At 48.5% G+C, this 20,222-nt stretch overlaps 2 protein-coding genes across 3 annotated transcripts in view; one reads left to right on the plus strand and one right to left on the minus strand.

Moving 5' to 3' along the window:
- Positions 1-20,222, minus strand: part of ADI1 (acireductone dioxygenase 1) — a 149,614-nt gene that overhangs the window by 45,737 nt on the left and 83,655 nt on the right. The gene's annotated exons all lie outside the window — the stretch shown is intronic.
- Positions 1-20,222, plus strand: part of TRAPPC12 (trafficking protein particle complex subunit 12) — a 95,767-nt gene that overhangs the window by 30,218 nt on the left and 45,327 nt on the right. For both annotated transcript variants that reach the window (XM_025867690.2, XM_073896943.1), the window contains 2 exons: positions 7,236-7,349; positions 7,916-8,054. In XM_025867690.2, coding sequence (XP_025723475.1) covers positions 7,236-7,349; positions 7,916-8,054 — 253 coding nt within the window. The remainder of the gene's footprint in view (positions 1-7,235; positions 7,350-7,915; positions 8,055-20,222) is intronic.

A 20,222-nucleotide genomic window follows, 5' to 3' on the forward strand; every position in this document is an offset into this window, starting at 1 on the left:
GCCCTGCTCCCCTGCCCTCCCTCCCTCCCTGCCCTGCTCCCCTGCCCGCCCTCCCTGCCCTGCTCCCCTGCTCTCCAGGGAAGAATGAGCAGGGAGAGCTCCCTCCAGGCGGGGCATATCCTCCTGTGGCCTCAGCTCTCCTTCAGACCAGTCACCTCCTGCCTGGGTGGCCCTCTGTTCCTTAGCCCTAGATGTGTCTCCATCCCTTCGAGGTCGTCCTGGCCTTGCCCACACCTGTGCAGATAGCCCCTCTCCAAACTCTTCAGGAACCTCTGGGAGCCATCAGGGGCCTCCCATTGCTGCCAGGCTCCTGGTGGGTAAGGTAGTTACGGGCTTTGTTGACCCGACTTGGTGTGAACAAAAATATTCCTGTCTGGAAATATTTTTGTTTTGGTTTTGTTTTTTTAAGATTATTTATTTATTTGAGGCGCCTGGGTGGCTCAGTCGTTAAGCGTCTGCCTTCAGCTCAGGTCATGATCCCGGGGTCCTGGGATCGAGCCCCATATCGGGCTCCCTGCTCCGTGCGAAGCCTGCTTCTCCCTCTCCCCCTCCCCCTGCTTGTGTTCCCTCTCTCACTGTCTCTCTCTCTGTCAAATAAATAAATAAAATCTTTAAAAAAATTATTTATTTGAGGGGGTGGGAAGCAGGAGCAGGGGTGGGAGGGGGTGGGGAGCAGGGAGCCCGACGGCGGGGCTCAATCCCAGGACCCTGAGATCACGACCTGAGCCGAAGGCACACGCTCAGCCAGCTGAGCCACTCAGGTGCCCCTGGAAATCTTTTTGAAATATCAAAGTAAACTTGAATATACACAGAGAAATACTTTGTATTCTCTTATCAGGGAAAAAAAATTACTTGGGAAATGTGAATGGTAAATGGTAAACTTGTCTAACAACTTCTTTGTGTTCTTCCCCCCCTTTTTTTTTCTTTTTAAATTGTGATATGAGGAAAATCTTAGACTATCATGTATGACTCTAAAACCAGAAGATAATCCAAATCTAACTTAGTCTTTAAAGGAGTCATGCTGAGTCACCGCTGGTCCCGAACCCCAGTGAGCCTATAGCATAGGTTCTGGGTCCCTTCTGGCCCTTTCCTGTCTCCCAGACTCCTTGTTCTCAAACAGGTGCCAAGAAGGGCAGGGAGGCGCCCGCATCCCACATCCCCTGCCCTATGCTGTTAAATCGTCTTGAGGAATTAGGTCATTCTGACTCCTGGACAATTGGCTGTCAGGTTAGTGTAAGGTTGTTGAAATGTTTCATGTCGTTTATAGACCATCAGTTTTCATCAGAAGGTGGGCTAGCCCAGTACTGAGCCGCTCAGGAGTGGCATCTGTCCACGTCCACCTTCCGTACTCACTTACCTGTGGGAGAATCATGTGGGGAGAAGCGATAAGAGGAACATAAACATTCTGCTTCCTCTTCACAGTTAGGAAAGGAGCCACTTTTTAAAAGATTTCCATTTACTGAAAAATGAATAATTAAGATGATAGGTTTGGGCTTCATTTTTAATAGTTGTGATCCAGTTTGGGATATAGAAAACATATCTTAATATATGAAATCATAGCAAGAGCTGAGGCTTTTTATACGATACATTTTATTATTTTTTATCATTTATGGAGCACTTCAAATTCACAGAGTACTTGCAAATAGTTTTAGTACACATTTAAATGTTTTATTAGTGGTGGGTATCTGTACATAATAGACATAAAATAAGATAGGAGTCTTTACTGTAATAAATGTTTCAAAAATATATAAATATCCATAATCAGATTTTCTCATTTATATATTTTTGCACGCACACAGATTCTGGGTGTCTTTGAGGTCTGTCAAAGAGATCACACTGGAGCTCACTGGGGGTGGTACCGTGTCAAGCAGCTCCTTCTACTACAGCTAAACCCCCCCCAACCCAGGACAGAACCTCTTTCCTCATGCTTTAGCAGCCATACTTCATAACTTATACTGACAGACTTGATTTTTTTAAAAAAATATTTCAACAAGCATTAATTTGGTTCCTGCATGAAGCGCTTTTCACGGTTATCGATGGCATATGGGTGTCCCCTTTGTGTGGGATGGAGGTAGATGGACACACCATCCATTTCTAGATGGCCACGACATGGTGGCCTCGTCTGCAAGTGCGTCATGCCCCTTGGTGCGGCCTGTCCTGTCATTCACAAACCCCTCTTCCCTCCTTTTACAAATAGCATTGTTCTTAATTCAGAAAAATTGTATAACCACCATCTGTTAACATTTTAGTGTCTCTGTGTGTATATAGGATGTCTGCATGTGAATATGAATACTTACATATGTATTTGTACATATACTAGACAAAACTTCATATTATACCTGTTTATGATTTTGTATCTTTTTAACATATCTTAAGCACTGCTGATACTAAGTGTCCGATTTACAAATATTTTTATTGCATAATCTGATACTATTATAAATAACCTTGGGATGGGCCACCTTGTACAGAAGTCTTTTCTACATATGTGGTTATTTCTTTAGCACGAATATGCTGAGAGAACAGTCAGCAGGTCAGACTATGGGCAGCTGTGAGGCTACTAACATATTATTTTTCAGAAGGGCTACACCTGTGTACATTTACCAGCAGTATGCAGACACCCTTGCTTTAGTGTCTCCTTGTAGGCCCTGACTTATATCTTCTTTAAAAATTATTCTCTATCATTTCTTAGGCTAACAATTGCATTTGCTGCTATTTTTTTTTTGGCTAATAAAAATCAGTCACTAATAGTGATCACAGTTATCATTTCCATCTCTTTCGTTATTAGTGTTGGGTTTTTTTATGACTTTTTTGTAGTTCTGTGAATTTACTATTTCACCATTTTTTGAACACATGTACATGGTAGGTACAATGCTGAAGAAGTGCTTTTAGAAGTTAAAAAGCATGCCCTCGACAAGGCCATGGCCCCTGGAGCTCACCCAGAGGGAGACAGGACCCCGCCACAGTTAACATTAATGTGGAACAGCAGGTTGTCCTTGATGCCCGTGTAGAACGGATGAGACAGACTGTACCTCAGAGTGTTTCTTAACCCTTTCCTCATCGTCAGTCCCCTGAGAAGCATTTTTCCACCTTGTTTCCTAATTGCTCACCTCCCTCAGCCCCAGATGAAGTAAAATACTAAGGAATAAGATTTTGTTGGGTAGGGTTAATCTTTGGAGGGCCATTAATCATTGTTATCCAAGAACCAAATTCCATCCCCTTGGGGGGCTGTAGCCCCCCAGGAATGTGTGTGCCAGAAAATTAAGAGGAGGAGGGCTCCCCGTGGGCAGGAGAGGTGTCGCGAAGCTCGGGTCTGAGCCAGGTCATAGGGTGGTCATCTTTGCAGCCCTTCCTAGCTGGAGGAGAGCAGGATGGACAGGTGGAACAGGTGTGAGCACGGACTGCTGACTAGGGGAAGAGGTCATGAGGGGGGGAGTGGCTCCAGCTTCCCCACAGAGTGTACCCTCATTTCCACCTTCAGGGTGGCCAGCTGACGTCACAAGGGCGTGACTGAGGCCTGGGTAAGTCACAGGGGTCACATGGGCAGTTGTAGCTAAAGGGGGTCTGCCTGCTTGTCTTCTCTCCCAACCTTTACCCTCACCCGGTGACATCGAGTCCACACAGGTGGCCTGGCCGGGTCACTGAGCCTGCTGCAGAAGTCCCGCATCCAAGCTTAGTGCTCATCATGACACTAAACACCACCGCCTGCTTCCCAGGGACCTTCTAGGCTTCTCTGGCTCCCAATACCTTTTTAGACTGTCTTTGCTTCTTTCAAACCCCCACCCCGACCCCCACTCCTGGCTGGAGTTGGAGGAGTGGCCCCCCGCCCCAGCTTAGAGCAGACCTGGAGGCCGTTGGACAGAAGCCCCCTCCCCCAATGCCAGAATCCTTCCCTGACTCCTGGAACCTTGTGCTATTGATGATCCTTTCTTTCTAACATGCAGTCAGCATTTCTCCAACGAGATCCTTCTCTTGCTTTCTCTCACACGGGAGCATTTGGTTCAAAGCAGACACAGAAGAAGCACCTGTTCTCTCCCCGCTCACCACCACCACCATTAGCCCGGTGACTCAGACCTCACAGGGTCACCCGGCTCACTGCTCCCCTCCTCATTTTCCACCTGTTTCATTCCATCTGACTTCCCATCCCATCTCCCCATCAGACCAGCTCTCAGCTGCCCATGATTCTGGTGTCCCTGTGCCTGCCTCCTCGGCGGCCCTGAGCACTGTCCCCTCCCTCCTCTGCACACCCTCCCCCGCACACTCGGCCCTCCCCCTCCCCAGCCACCCATGTTGTACATCCTCAGGGTCTGACCCCCATCTGACCCACACCCTCCTTATGCAGAGTACCCCACATTGCCCCAGGCACACCTCTCTCCCAAATGTCAGACCCACACACACGGCAGTAGCTGCTTTTTCTTTTCCTCTTGAATGTCTCAAAGGTCCCTCAAATTCAGCCTTGGGGAATCAAATTGCAGATTCCGAGCTCTGACCCTTTCCAGCCTTCCCTGTCTCCGAGACCCGCACCACCGCTGCTGCCCCCCGGCTGCATGTCAGACTCTCAGAGCCATCCTGCAGCCTCGCTCCCCCTGCTCTCCCCACATCAGATTGTCACCCGGCCTTGTCCCTCTGCCGTGTCTGCACCCTCCCCCCGCCACAGATACAGGTGGCCTGCAACCATGCTTTTCAAGCTTGGCATGGAAGGGACGGGTGCTTTCCTTTAACTGTTCAATCTTTAGCACACTGAAACTTCTGTAAAATTCAATCTAAATTAACATATGAAAAACATGTACACGTCCACTTTTTATCATTATTGCATTTGACATCAAACACCCTGTCAAGTTGCAGTAGACATTTCTGTTTCTTACCCTTTCTCGTTGAGGGCCCGTCATAAGCCACTGATGGGACGTTGTCCACGGTCTCCCCGGATGTGGTGCTGGCCAGGTCTGGGGCGGCTCAGTCTCCCTGGAAGTGATGCTGGCCAGGCCTAGGGTGGCTCATTGGGCTCGGGGCCACTCAGTCGCGGGGCAGCTGCTTAGTTCTGCAGTGACTGCCCACCTCCCTCGTGGACCACAGAACCAGCTACAGACGTGTGAAGGAGGCTGGGCTCCAGAACTGTGTGCAGACATGCGCTGGGCAAATCCAGCCTGTGGACCACACAAAGACCACCAGTGCCAGGCCTGGACGACTGCTTGCTGACACCTGCTCAGCCCCTCGGGTTCATGCTTCCTCCTCACAGGGAGGGGGGCTGATGTTTCTAGAATGTGAGCAGGACACATTGCCCATCCTCTTGGAAGCCTGCAGAGGCTGGCCTGGCCTTCCCTGCCCCTTGTCCACACCTGCACTGCCCACCCCTACTGGCCCTTGTCCTCACTGCATCCCCGCGGCCCACTAACCAGGCCTTTGCCCAACAGAGCTCCCCTCCTGCCCTCCTCACTGGGTCTCTTACCCATCCTCAGCTGGAGTCATTTCCTGGGAAGACCACCCTGAGCACTCCGCTCAGATCTACTGCCACCAGCAGGGAAGGCCAGCATGTGTGACATAGGCAGTTGGGAAAACAATAATTAATTGCCCCTGCATACAGGATCTGCTTAGACATATACATAGAATTGGTTCAAACTTGGCAGAATAACTTTTCCTCTTACTTTTTCACGTTTGCAATTCAAGAATATACATAGCCACACTTAGGATGATTCTCCAGAAGTCAAAGCACCTACCTTGGCCCGTGCCCCGAGGGATTCCCCTCGCGGGGCCTGCAGGGCTGCTGTCAGGAGAAGCTGGGAATCGGTCCCCGCTCACAGGCCCCTCCGCAGCAAGGCCCATGCTCTCTGGGTCCTCACCCCAACTTAGGATTCGCCTAGCAGGTGCAGGGTGCCAACATGAGCAGTGCGTGCCTGAGTTAGTACCTAAGAGAGGTGGGCAGCGTGCTCCAGTATCTGTTAAATAGGACCATGTCGTTCCCTTGCCCAAAACCCTTCTGTGGCTCCCCAGCCCCTCAGAAGGAATCTGGATCTCTCGTGGCCTGCGGCCTCCCTTGCTGACATCCCATTCTTACCCTCACGCCTGCCCTCTCACTGCCATGTGCCGGCACCTGATTGAATGCCGTTCTTCTGAGGCAGCTCCGGATTCTCTCAGGCAGCTCCCCCTCGGCCTGGCGGGGGGGCCCTTCTTAACCCCACTGTTCCTCCTTCATGTCTGGGCTCCAGTAGCTTTCCATTCCCTGAGGTTAAGTCTGGCCACCAGGTGATGTGCTCCCATGGTTTCTTGCTCAGAAAGCACAGTGAGCACACACGAAATTATTTTACTCATCTTGGGAAAATACGTTGTTTCATATCTGCCTGCCTTGCTAGATTGTGAGATGAGTGCATGCAAGGATGTGTGTTCATCCACCACTTTGCCCCAAGAGCCTGACGTGGTCTGCCATTTGTTGGCCACACACGTGAACGGGTGCATCTGCAGCGTGCAGAGGGTGTTACTGCCCGGTGTGGTGAGGAGATGGGCAGCGAGCATCTACTTCTCGCTTCTTAGAAGGCTGCAGCTTTCTCTCTGAGGACGTTTTCCCATGCGTTTCCCCGGTGGCCCTCCTGTCTGTTGCATCAGGGCAAAGGATAAACAGAGCATGTCCAGCTTGATCAGCCAGCGTCCGGGTCAGCTGTCTGTTTTCATGTTGGTAAAACAGGATTATGTGAAGCATGCAAAACCACTTATTTTATTGTCACACGCAGCTCTTACAGATACAAAGAAATACATCCGGCACATAGCATAAAATTAAATTATTGATTTTAAATTTATGAAAATTACAAAATAAAGTTATTTGGCTGAAAAAGGAAAGCAATCTTGGGGGTAGGGGAGCTTTCCAATAAGAGCTGATGGAATGAGCACTGGGTATTTGTATACAACTGATGAATCATTGACCTCTACCTCAAACTAGTAGTATACTACATGTTAATTAATTGAATTTAAATGAAATAAAATAAATTTTAAAAAGGAATTCTCCTCCCTGTGTTCTGTCAGTTGTTAAATTTTAATGTTTTTTGGATTTGCTCGTCTCAAGCTGCATCTCCTGCTTGGCGCCCTTCTTGCCCAGTTACACACAGCCGTCAACCAGTGCGCCGTCAGTACCAGCAGCTGTCTGGCCTGGCCGTCATTCACCAGAAGGGGCTGGCGCTGGGCCCAGCGCGGCAGGCACTGCGGGTAGGAGTGGCTGTGCTTTCGGTGACGCGTCCTGCTGTGTCTTACAGAGCTGCAAAAACTGGAGGGCAGCTGTTGACCTGTGCGGGCGCCTTCTCACGGCCCACGGCCAAGGCTACGGCAAGAGCGGGCTGCCCACCAGCCACACGGCAGACTCCTTACAGGTACAGCCCCTTTGGTTGGTCATGATGTGGGGACAGGGAAGGGACATGACCTTTCATGCCACTAAGAAGAACGTGAGAACAAAAAATAGATTTTCTTAGCCCAAATTTAACATCAACATGAGTTTACTCTAGTCTTCCTTTCCAGATCCCCTCTCTGCCTCTGCACCCAGAGGGCCCTCTGGTCCCTCAGAGCTGGCTGCTCACCCACATTACACTCTCCTCTCTGTGCCTCCCCTCTGCCTCCTCCCGTGGCGATTCCGTACCCTTCAGTGCCCGCCCCAGACGTGGCTCTGTCCACACCGAGCCCTGCCATCCCTGCTCTCCATTCTCCTCAACAAGGATTGGCAGATTAAGCCAAATCAGACAAAATCATTTACATTGTTTTTTTTAAGCTCGAGAGTCATTTTTATAAACGTGTATTTAGGCAAATGCGCTAAGAAACCGAGTGTAGGCTTTGTTTTAATATACTGGAAATCAAGCTCTGCTACCAAATTAATAGGAAGTAGGAATTTCTGAACTTGACATTCGTAGGTACTCTAATGTTTCAATTGTATTTTGTGTTTTAGCTTTGGTTTGTGAGGCTGGCACTGCTGGTGAAGCTGGGCCTTTTCCAGAATGCCGAGATGGAGTTTGAGCCCTTTGGAAATCTGGACCAGCCCGATCTCTATTACGAGTACTACCCTCACGTATACCCTGGGCGAAGGGGTAAGGCAGTGCTGGTCATATTTATGCCTTTGCATGTATTTTGCTTTGCTTTGCTTCATACAGAATAAGCATCCTCAGTTTTCCTAATGTGTCCAGTCTGGAAAAATCAAGTGAGTAGCCTAGCAGTGAGCCCTGACTTACAGAATGACCTCACTCAGTTTTCTAAACACGCTTCCCCGGACATCCCCACTGCACAGCCGTTCACTCTCTGACAACCCTGTCCCAGGCATCTGCTGGGGGACAGCAGTAAGGCTTGGTATTAGACCTGGTGGTGGTGTTTTTCCAGACTTCTTGACTGTGCTGCCGTGTAAACAATCTTACGTCATGACCTACTGCAAATACACACAGAGAAAAGACAGAACATTCTTGCAACAATACTTCGTGCCATTGTCTCCTGGTTTCTATCCTGATTTAATTTACTTAAAAATCTGGTTGCAGCCCCCCAGCGGGTTCCAGCCATCATTTGGAAGACTCTGGGCTACAGCATGGGGTAGCTGTCAGCAAAAAATAAGGATTGGGGAAGGGAGAGCACAGAGGACAGAGAGCCTTCCAGGGCACGAGCAGCCTTGAGGGGAAGCGAACGTTTCTTGGTGGAGAACCTTGTAGATCTGTTGGAACCCATCCCATGTTCCTGTTGAGCGTAAGACAGTTTCGGGAGGACTTCTGCCGAGAGGCAGCAGAGGCGGTGTTACTGAAGGCCCGGCCTCCACCATCTGGCTTCCGGGTAAGTCCTGCCCTCCACTTAGTCATGTGGGGCCTGGGCAAGTGATCCAGCATCTCTGTGTCCCAGCATCCTTACCAGGACAGCACAGCTGATTCTTTTTAGGGTGTCGTGAAGCTCAAGCGAGGTCTTACGTGCAGGTTGCTGGGAACAGTGGCTAGCACATAGTGAAGACGGTGTTGGCTGTTTGCCGTATTCTGTTCTTAATTTGTCAGGAACACGCTGTAGATCACTGCCATCCTTTGTAAGATTGGCTGGTCAGCATTTGTGGGATGTAACCACGGAGTGAAAAAGGAAAGTTCTGGTTGTCAGGAAACACAGAATCAGAGTCGGAGAAAAAAGAGTAACAGCGCCAGACAGTACAAAGGCCCGGTTACTAATAAAGATCATGATGGCCTAGAATTGTCAGAAACTTACATTAGCATCTCACTTGGTTAACATGAGTAGTAGATAAACACATGAACTGAGAAGACAGAATTAAAACACATTTCTCAGCTTCTTTTTGTATTGTTTTTCCTAATACACAGATCCTGTTTCTTTTTTTTTTTTTTTAAAGATTTTATTTATTTGACAGAGAAAGACACAGTGAGAGAAGGAACACAAGCAGGGGGAGTGGGAGAGGAAGAAGCAGGCTTCCCGCTGAGCAGGGAGCCTGACGTGGGGCTCGATCCCAGGACCCTGGGATCATGACCTGAGCCGAAGGCAGACGCTTAACGTCTGAGCCACCCAAGCGCCCCACACAGATCCTGTTTCTGTGGAGGGGACACAGGGAAGGAGCAAGCTTTCTCCTTCATCGGGTTTACCGTCCACATGGGGTGAGACAGGAGCCAGACCGCGTGACCGAGTTTGCCCAGACTTGGAGGAGGTTTCTAGCACAGCGTACTTTCATACCTTTTAGCCTCACTGGTGTTATTAGTCCTGTTTCTTCCTTCTGACTAAGGGAAATTACCCCTCATAGAAGAGAAATGGATGGAAAAGGTGGGTTTCAGTACCTAAAGCCGGGCAGAAATCAGACCGGTTGGCTCGACGGAGTGGAGATGAAGCAGCCAGGCTGAGTGGACTCAGAGTCAGGGAAGGAGACAGCAGGCCCTCCTCCCGAACTTGTAAAACTGCTTCCCAGCCTGTGGCCTGTCGGGTCTGGGGCCGGGGCAGACGGAATCCGGGAGCCGCCGGGAGCAGTGTTCGGGAGGACACCCCTGTCCCCTGGTGCTGCCCCAGGTGGAAGAAGTGGGTTGGGGGCTCCCCGCGTGTGCTGCCACGGCCGCAGGAGCCATGTCTGCCATAGGCCCCGGCCAGGTCTCCAAGCGCGTCTCCTCCCACGCTCCAGCCCCAGGAAGCCCCCAGGGGTGGTGGGCTCCGTTCGGCAGAGCCCGGCTGTGGGTGAGCCCCACATCCTCCTGTGTGCTAGAAATTCAGACCACGGTGTTCGGAGGGTGCAGCCTTCTCCTGGTCGCTCAGGGGATACTTCTCTAGCTCGCAAATGATCCGTGTCCTTTTTCATCTACACATTCCAGCCATTTGAGCTTCCTTCCTTTTACCTGAAAGGTGATGAGCAGACTTCCACCCCAGAAGGAGCTGAGTCTCTGCAGCCACTTCTGATAGCTCTGATGGAAAGGTGCCCAAGGAGGGGTTAAGGGCAGTGCCCAAGGGGGATGTTTGGGCATATTTCTGCTTGACAAATTACGCCCGGTGGTTTGGTAATCGAGACAGGACAGGACAGGGGCGCCCGGGGGGCTCAGTCGTTGGGCGTCTGCCTCCGGCTCAGGTCATGGTCCCCCACGTCGGGCTCCCTGCTCCGCGGGAAGCCTGCTTCCCCCTCTGCCTGCCGCTCCCCCTGCTTGTGCTCTCTCTCTCCCATGCTCTCTCTCTGGCAAATAAATAAATAAAATCTTTAAAAAAGGGGGGGGCAGGGCAGGATATTCTCATACTTCGGAGGAGGAACAGCTGTGTTTCTCTTCAGCGTAAAACAAAATGTTTCTTCCCACCCCACCTGATTGCAGCCGGAGTGCAGCCACCAGCCCCAGCCCTGTTGGATGATCATGCTGCTCGGCAGGAGGCTGCCCCCTGCAGCTGTGGGGTCGGCGGCTGGTGTCCACACGTGTCTCATCTACAGCGGACAGAACTTAAACTTGGGTACACAGGCCCATCTCTTAGTAGCTCCGAACTGCTGGATTCCCTAAAGCACACAGCTTCACAAATGCTCCGATTTCTGTTCCTGTTGAGGTCCATGAGAATTGTAGATTCAGAATGTGCATCCATCAGCTGCTTCTGCATTTACCATGGGCATTTAACGAGAGAGAGATGAGAAGGCAGGTAGTTCCTGTGGTGGCCAGTGCTGCTCCAGCCCTTCCGTCTGTGAGCACAGGACCAGCTGGTGTGCCCTGTTTGGTGACACTTCCTGTGTCCTAGAGTCCAGGGACTCTGCCTCTTCACCCAGCTTTCAAAAGCACGCCTTGGTGGAGCTGGTACCAAGCTTTCTGCAAAATGAGGCATGAGATTTCAGGGTCAAGTGCAGCACTCCCTGTCATCCTTAGCCTCAGTTTTGAGGACATATTTTCCCAAAGACGTGCAGACAAGAAAGCACGCTTCTGATTCCACCTGAAATTAAATTGCACTGGGATATGGATAAAGAGAAGATAGTAGCCATGCATCATTAAGCAGCTAATTTAAATTGTGAAGTAGACATAAATCATACGTACATTTCAGCTAAAATGTGTTAACATTCATCCACAGTGATATGCTGAATGTTTACTAATTTTTCTTCTCATTTTGTGATGTAACAAGCATAAGTGTAAGATTTTGATTCATTCATTTCATTTTAGCCTGTAGTATATAAGCAAAGAAAGTCATTAAGATGTGCTTTAAAGAGGAGGCTGTAACAGCATAAACAAATAAATAACTTTTATGAATGAGCTTTAATATATTTTATTTAAATATCGGGCATAATTTTTACCCATTCAGAATATCATAGCAAAACATCTAATGAATCATGAGTAAAAATCATGAAGTGCTTTGTTTTGTTTTTTAAATTTTCATCCAAGAAAGGAAGAGTACTGTGGTCTGATACATGTCTAGCAATTTCATAGTTAATTCCTGCCTGTCTCAAGGGTGAAGTGTGTATGTTTCCAGAAACTTAGCACCGTCTTTTAATCGGTTTGAATTCTCCCTCCTGCTTGAAAGAAAGAACAGCAGTGAGCCTTGAGCCCGCCCCAGGCTCAACCCTGTCCCTGGGTCTCTGTCCTCCGCTCCTCCCTCCCTTGGGAGGCCATCCGTCAGTCCCTGTCCCTCAGGGCCCCAGAGGTTGGCTTAGGAGCTGCTTGCATCAGACCCTTGCTTAGACTTCCGACAGTGGGGTGAGAAGCGTTCAGAGCTCAGACTCCGTGTTGAGCAGCAGAGTGGTGGGTTGTGAGCAGATTTGACACCTTAGGGTCACACTTGGCTACCAAGCCCTCCCTGTCTTTGTCACCGGGTGCAGGAAACTCCAAAGATGAGTGCTGGTGGTGAGGGTAGAAGATGTCAAAACAAGAAGGAAAATTGAGCTCCATGGTAACACCATGTGGCCTCTGTGTCCAGGGCAGAGAAAAAGATAAGCGTGTCATAAGTTTCTTTCTTTCTGGTAGCACTCTGATTTTGAGACCGAAGTCCCCTACCTGTGAGTTCTAACTCTGTCCAGTAGGGTCCTCTCTAAACTCCTGGGGACGCCATCACTGCTTCACGGGAACCGAACGCCCTCGGGAACGGGGATTGGTTTGCGCGGGTGGGCCTGTTGGGCGTTTCTGTGTCGCTCACTTCCTGTTCGCCCCGATTTCCAGGCTCTTCTGTCCCTGCGTTTCCCAGTTTGGACATGCCCCCTGCTTGAGTCCTCTTTACTCTTCACTCGACCCAAATTGACTATTTATTTTAATTAAACATCTTTTAAACACAAGAAAGAATTTTATTAAACACTCAGTAAATATTAACATTTTTCCACATTTACTTCAGCCATTTTTGCAATAAGCTCAAGTACACGTTACCAACGTGGCCTTTCAGGCACCCTGGTTCCGTCCCCTCCCAGAGGGGTCACCCCCAGGCGTGTGTCATGTGTGCTCGCAGGTCGCGCTTTCACACTTCCGCTGCACGCACATGCGTACTCACCGACACATGGAAGTGTCTGGTGCACGCGTTCTTGCGTTTCTCTAAGGCCCACATTCAAAGTGCCACTGCCTGGCTGCATGGCGTTTGTATTTTCAATTTTATTTTTTTAAGATTTCATTTATTTTTTTTAATATTTTCTTTTTTCTAAAGATTTTGTTTATTTTTTTAATTTTTTAATTTTTTTTTTAAAGATTTTATTTATTTGAGAGAGAGAGAATGAGAGAGAGCACGAGAGAGAAGAGGGTCAGAGGGAGAAGCAGACTCCCCGCTGAGCAGGGAGCCCGATGCGGGACTCGAGCCTGGGACTCCAGGATCATGACCTGAGCCGAAGGCAGTCGCTTAACCAACTGAGCCACCCAGGCGTCCAAGATTTCATTTATTTATTTGTCAGAGAGGGAGAGAGAGCACAAGCAGGGGGAGTGGCAGGCAGAGGGAGAAGCAGGCTCCCCGCCGAGCAGGGAGCCCGATGTGGGGCTCAATCCCAGGACCCCAGGATCATGACCCGAGCTGAAGGCAGATACTTAACCAACTGAGCCACCTGGAAGCCCCTATATTTTCAATTTTACAAGAAACAGTCAAATTGCTTTCCAAAGCAGCTATAATAATTCACACTCCCAACACCAGTGTCTTAAAGTTTTTGTTTCCTCACCTGTGAATCCATCATTGTAGGTCAGACTTCTGTCTGGTGGGTCTGAAATTCTAACCTCACGTTTTAACTTAATGCTTCTGACTGAAATGCCTTTTCCACGTGAAAGCGGCTGTTGGCATTTCCTCCCTGGGGCCCTCTCCCAGGGCCTGGGCCTGTGTTCCCATCGGGTTATCTTTTGGTACTGATCTGTTGCAGTTCTCCACATATTTTGAGTATTTAATCTTTTGTCCTTTATGAATCTTGCAAATATCTTCTCCTGAACTGGGAATATTATTTCTAACCCTAGAAAAATATTGTAATTGTGATATACCAACATGACCTTTTTTGTGTGCAGCCTGTCACATTTTCGGAGTGTCCTCACCTTGCTTCCACGTGTTGTTATGTCAGAAATAGTAAGTGCAAACTGAACTGATCATGTCAGTGTCCTTGAACTGGGCCGGGCAGGTTGGAACGGGTGAAGCACCGACCATAGAGCTTTCTGGACCAGTTTCCTCATTGAGCTCCAGTGTGCCGTTGCTGTGACCACCCTGTGCACGTGGAAGTAGCTTTATGAGGGGGATTAGTGGAAAGAGAGTGTAGAGCAGCTCCCGTGCCCTGTGCCTGGAGCTTCGGAGGGCTGAGAAGGCCATGCAGAGCTCCCGGGGCTCTCTGTCAGGTGCTGTCACAGACCATTCCTCCCGTGTGCCCCAAATGCACCCTGAGCCCCTGGCTCCCTACCACCTTAGCTTCTAATGGGAACGAGACGGGATGAACAGTTGGCTTAGGAGCATTCCCCCACAGGTTCCAGCCACCCGATCTGTGACCCCGTAGACAGACACCCTGTGACCTCCCTGCACACCCCAGGAGCAGTCAGCCCCCCCTGGAAGCCCACTGTCACCCCACCTTTTGGGGTGGAGGTGGCAAGAGGAAATGACAAGGGGCTTGTGGGCACCAGCCTTTGGCTGAGATTAAGAATGTTTTTGGTTTTTTTTATTTTTTAAAGATTTTATTTATTTATTTGAGAGAGAATGAGAGATAGCATGAGAGGGAAGAGGGTCAGAGGAAGAAGCAGACTCCCTGCTGAGCAGGGAGCCCGATGCGGGACTCGATCCCGGGACTCCAGGATCATGACCTGAGCCGAAGGCAGTCGCTTAACCAACTGAGCCACCCAGGCGCCCGAGATTAAGAATGTTTTTGTTTTTGTTTGTCTTTAATGTGGACAACTCTAGAATGAGTGTTGAGTGTTAGGGCTTTAGCACACACCTGTCCAGACAGTACACACTGTTTTCCTCTTGGAGGTCATTCTTCATATGCCTGTAATGGGCTTCTCTTTTTAAATTGCTTTTAATTAAATTATATTTATTTTGTAATTGTTAATTCTAGAACAAATTGCTTTTCCCTTTAAAGGGTTTGTATTCATGAGACTTGTAGACAGGGGTTGTATCTGCGGATAACATAACTAGATCATTCATTGTGTCTTTTCATTAACGTCTTGCATTGGTGTGGCATGTCTGTTACAATTGATGAACCAGTATCAATACGTGATTATTGACAACTGTTGATGGTTTACATTTGGGCTCATGCTTTGTGCCACACATATTCATTGTGTTTTTATCTTCACAATGAAATGTGCATTCCTGACATCGGTCGTGTATCCATCCATTAGATTCGGCCTCTTGTGGGATAGTGAGATTGTCCAGAATCCCAGCACCACCTTTTTAATGTGCTGTTTGGAATTCTCTCTTGTTCAAAAGAAAGAGCCATGATGAAAGTGGATGGGTAAAACTTACACCAGAGCTTTGGGTTTTCAAAGTACTTCTCAGCATTAAAGAGTTCACTCGACTTTCCCTGCATCTGGAGGAAAACCTTGAAGCCGAAGATGGGAAAGTCTGTTCTGATGCTCCTCAATGTGGTGCTTACGAAATTCAGTGATTCCTGTAACGCTGAGCCCAGGTGTGCTGAGTGGAAGTTATTAGAGTTCCTCGTGGTGCTGTCATGAAGTCGTATTTCAGGACTTCATCCGCACAGATGACCAAGTCAGACTAAAATTGATGAGGCAAACACTTGAATTGGACGCTAAACCTCTGTACCCTTCCTTCATCCATCCACTCCTCTGGAAGTAAAAGTAAATTGTCACTGGTCTCTCGTCCTTTTCTGCCTTCCCTCCAGAATCATGGAATTCACATTTCTGGTTCCCAAAATTCGGAAACTTTTTTCCAACACATAACCGTATGTAATAGCTCAGAGTTAATTGTTAAGCCTGTTTCAAATGTCTTATTTTCTGTGACAAAATTAATTCACCTCTTGGAGTTCACATCTTCTGCTTAGGTTACATTTCCAGTTTATGCCAGAGGTCTTGAGCATTTAACATTTGAAGCATATTTTCCTCATTCTGAGCAAGCTGTTGTTAATTTTACTGCTTTTCACTTGCTCACAGTTTTAATGAACTTTGGCATTTCCAGTCTTTTCCTAGAAGAAATCCTTATAGATATGAAAGTGTTCCATTTGGGGTTCCACTGCTACCGTTAGAACACTCCTGAACCTGTCTTACAGAAGAGCCACCACAGTGACGGACCGGATCACACACAGCCCTCCCAGACTCCCGTGGAGGTGGTATGGTCCATGCCTCATGCACTAGACCAGCACTGAATTTCCCGTTTACCTAATAAATCACCTGGGATATTTTTGGATATGCTTAGTATGGTTGTGGAGCTTTTTTAATTTAAAATGCACTGTTGGGGGCACCTGAGTGGCTCAGTCGGTGAAGCGTCTGCCTTCTGCTCAGGTCATGATCTCAGGGTCCTGGGATCGAGCCCCACATCAGGCTCCCTGCTCGGCGGGGAGCCTGCTTTTCCCTCTGCCTGCCCCCCCCTACTTGTGTGCTCACAAGCTGGCTCTCTGTCTCTCAAGTAACTAAATAATCTTTTAATAAAATGCAGAATTGAAGATGCAGGCAGTTTTGTTGAGGATTGTTTTTACGGCAAAGGTGAAGGGCACCATGTTCTCTGTCAGACATAGCCATCCAATGACCTGTGTCCCGATAACCGAGCAGTGGAAGGAGAGACGCCAGTGATGTGGCTCCTCCTCAGGCTGTCGGAGAATCGAGAACAACGTGAGACCAGCAGAGCAGAGGGAGATGTCGAGGGAAACACGTGCAGAGCAGTAATCCCCTGCACAGGGCCCTGCACAACTTGGAAGTGAGACAGAAATGCCCAGGCAAAGGTCCTCTGAACGTGTGCTGTTAATGCAGGGCAGAGGGCCCACGCAGACCCTTTAGGTGCTCTCTGCTGGACGTCCACATGGCTGGGCCTCACAGCAGGGTGGCCATGTCCCAGGACACCTGTTCTGTCCCAAGAGGACGCTGTCCACCCAGCACACAGGGCAGATGAGCAGTGGGAGGTCAGACCGTCTGAGTCGTGCTGCTGAAGGAAAGGGCACACCCCACCACAGAGAAGCTGAAGTTTCTCCACTCGTCTGTGTCTTTTTTCTCTGCCCAGCACAGAGGCCTGCTTCATTTCTGATTCCTCTCTGCTGCTGTACCAGCAGTGGGGGCTCCCTGCATGGCAGGGGACAATCAGAAATGAATTTTGTAGCAGTATTTTCATTTAATGTTTTCTAAATGATTAATGAGAATGCTTCCACCAACCTAGAGTTAGGCAGGTCAGGACTGTACATGGGAATCTTCCAGAAAAACAGATCCACTGGGAATGATTTGTCCTTTCAGATTTTGACTAGCCCTATGTTGCAAGGCACACCCTCCCTGCAGGAGGGAGGCCTCGGGCTAGTGGGAAAGCCATGCACGTTTCAGCTCGCTCAGCACTGCTCAGCCTGGAGGGTCACACGGGGTCCCAGCATCAGACACGGGAGGCTGCATCTGGCCAGACTAAGAGAATCAGGTAACGGTGCTTTTATGTGCCTTTCCTTAAAACAAGCAAAACTAAGTCTATAGCGTTGTTAGGGAAGGCCTGCGTCCCGTCACTGCAGTTGTCTGCAGTTTATTGAAGACACGGCGTGGTTTCCCTGGGGACAGTGGTCACCCCCCCCCCCACCAGCTTGTGTGTCCAGGCCTGGCCTTGCACTGGGCACCTCAGCCCCCTAAGAAAACGTTTGTGACCTTCAGTGAGCATGCTCAAGCTGGACCGGGTCTCCAGTGTTTCGTGTTTTGTCTCTATGAACAGTGTATTTTTTTTCTAGCAAGGGGCATTTTTTTTCTTTCTGAATTTTTCCATTTTTCTCTTTCCCTGGAGGCTGGGAGGTGTGTGCTTTCCTCTTGATTTTTAAAACAATGCAAGGGGTACCACGAGAGAAGAGGAAAAAGGCTTTTTCCTTCTTTGATCCTAGCTTCCAGATCTCTCTAAGAAAGTCGCAGGTAGAGACAGCGTGCTCATTAAGGAAGCCACACACGGGCTCTTTTTCACCCACCTGCTTTCTGTTCTCAGCTGTCAGGTTGAGTCCAAGCTCCCAGATTGACATCACAGGGAGCCACATTGAGTGTCGCCTGCATCCACGCCGCCCAGGGCTCTCTGTTGGCAGTGCGGTGCGAGGGGCTCGGGATTGGCAGTTGCAGATGAGCAGGGACAGGGAGGTCCTCAGACTGTGCCCAGAGGGAGGCTGATGCGAGGGAGTGATACTGCCAGCAGGAGGGGACAGCAGCGCCTTCCCTGCCACAGAACCCCAAGCGCGTCCTGACTGCACGGGAGAAGCAGTGGATGGAGGAACAGATGGCCCAGTGGCAGCGAGCGATCTGCACGTTCCATGGGCTTGTTCCCTCTCACTGTAACATCAGGGCGAGGGAGCACAAGTTAATAGTTCTAAAATAACGTGCTACATTTTTTATATAAAAGAATTTTTGCTTCACTGTATTAGTTTTGTGATTTTATTCATGTCCCCACGTTCAAGGAAGACATGGGTGAATTTTGTTTTTTCCCCTCTTGAAAAGCCGCTGTGGGAGCTGCTCTGTGCGGGCGAGACTGAAGGGGGCCTAGAAACCCCACATAGGGGGCAGGAGGAGTGTGGACTGCGGGTCAGCCCTGCACGGTTTCTGCACTCTGCCATCCCCTAGCCCCGGTTCTTCTCTGAATGCCTGTATTTGCTCTAGAAAGAGCAGGCGATAGCGAGGAAACAGCAGGTAACTAAGGAGGGAGACTTCCATCATGCGATGCATGATGGCTATTTTAATACTGGCTGCCAGCTTTGATTTGACTCTAACGAATGAGGCCATGCATGTGGAGGCACGTTTAGACAAATACAGATCGCGCTTGATAGCCATGGGGCTAGTACACTTTAAACTCACCCAGGGAGGTAAAGGTTCGGAGCAGGGCTTTTCCAGCTTTCCTGTGTACTCAGGCCCCCGGGGCCTTGGCGGAGGCGGGTTCTGGCGTGGTAGGTCCACGCGAGGCCCCAGTCTGCAGCTGGGGGAAGGACCACTCTCAGAACTGGGGTTCTTAGTAGCTTTGAGCCCACCTTGTGTGTCTGATTGCTTTCCGAAATCTGTTGATATCTTCCTCCACCTGCCTGCATATCTTTATGCAATTAATTAAAATAATTTTAATTTACTTCCATCTCTTTTAGCTAAAAGTAAATATTTCATTTGAAGCTGTGAACTTTGCAGCTACTCATACCAAAAAATTACATTTTTATAACATTCATCAAACTACAGACCACTTTTCTGTGTTTTAACTATGAACAGACCGCAAGCTTTACCAGGGGGACTCCACAAGTTCATGTGCAAAGTAGTCAGTACTTAAAAAGTATTTTCCATAGAATTCAATCTATACCTAGTTAGGCCCTTAGGTCAGCCCACAAAAGCCTGTTTGACCGTTACATACGTCTTGAATAGAGTACTAATATTACTCTTTTGCCTATAACTGGCTACCATATTTAGTATTTCTAAGAAAAAATATTTTTTTCATTCCGATTTGAGATTCCCCAGAACACGGTCTTTTTTTTTTTTCCTAAAGAAATGGATCTAATTTTTTTTCATGTGGCCTTCTACATACCCCAACAGTGCTTATTCAAAATTACATTTTCCTTTTCAATAATTTGGGGATACTGTCTTTGTTGTACATTAAATTCTGAGTGCAGTTGAGCTTGTCTTTTTTTTTAATTAATCTTTATTTTTAGGATTCTTTCAGGTTTAGTACAGAGAGTTCCATATACCCCCTCTTTTGCACACAGTTCTTATTAATGTGGTGTATTATGGTTAACATCTTGCATTTGCGTAGGACATTTGTTACAATAGATTGATACATTGTTATTAAAAATCCATCCTTTAGAACTCACTTCTGGTGTTGTACATTCTTTGAGTTTGGACAAATGGATAATGAAGTTTATCTACTGTTAGGGTGTCCCACAGAATAGTTTCACTGCCCTTAACATCCTCTGTCTTTTGCCTGCTTGTCCTTCCTCCCCGCTAGCCCCAGGAAACCACGGATCTTTTGACTGGCTTCATAGATTTGCCTCTAACAGATTGTCTTATTTGTTGGAATCATATAATATGCAGCCTTTTCAGGCTGGCTTCTATGTAACCATGTGCATTTAGGGTTCCTCCAGGCCTTTCTGTGGTTTGGTAGCACATTTCTTTTTAGTACTGAAAAGTATTCACTTGTCTGGATGTACCACAATTTATTCATTCACCTATCAAAAGACATCTTGGCTGCTTCTGGTTTTTGGCAGTGACGAATAA

This window comes from Callorhinus ursinus, unplaced genomic scaffold (genome assembly GCF_003265705.2).
Source record: "Callorhinus ursinus isolate GAN/ISIS: 27379988/994484 unplaced genomic scaffold, GSC_fseal_2.0 scaffold10, whole genome shotgun sequence".
Classification (NCBI taxonomy): Eukaryota; Metazoa; Chordata; class Mammalia; order Carnivora; family Otariidae; genus Callorhinus; species Callorhinus ursinus.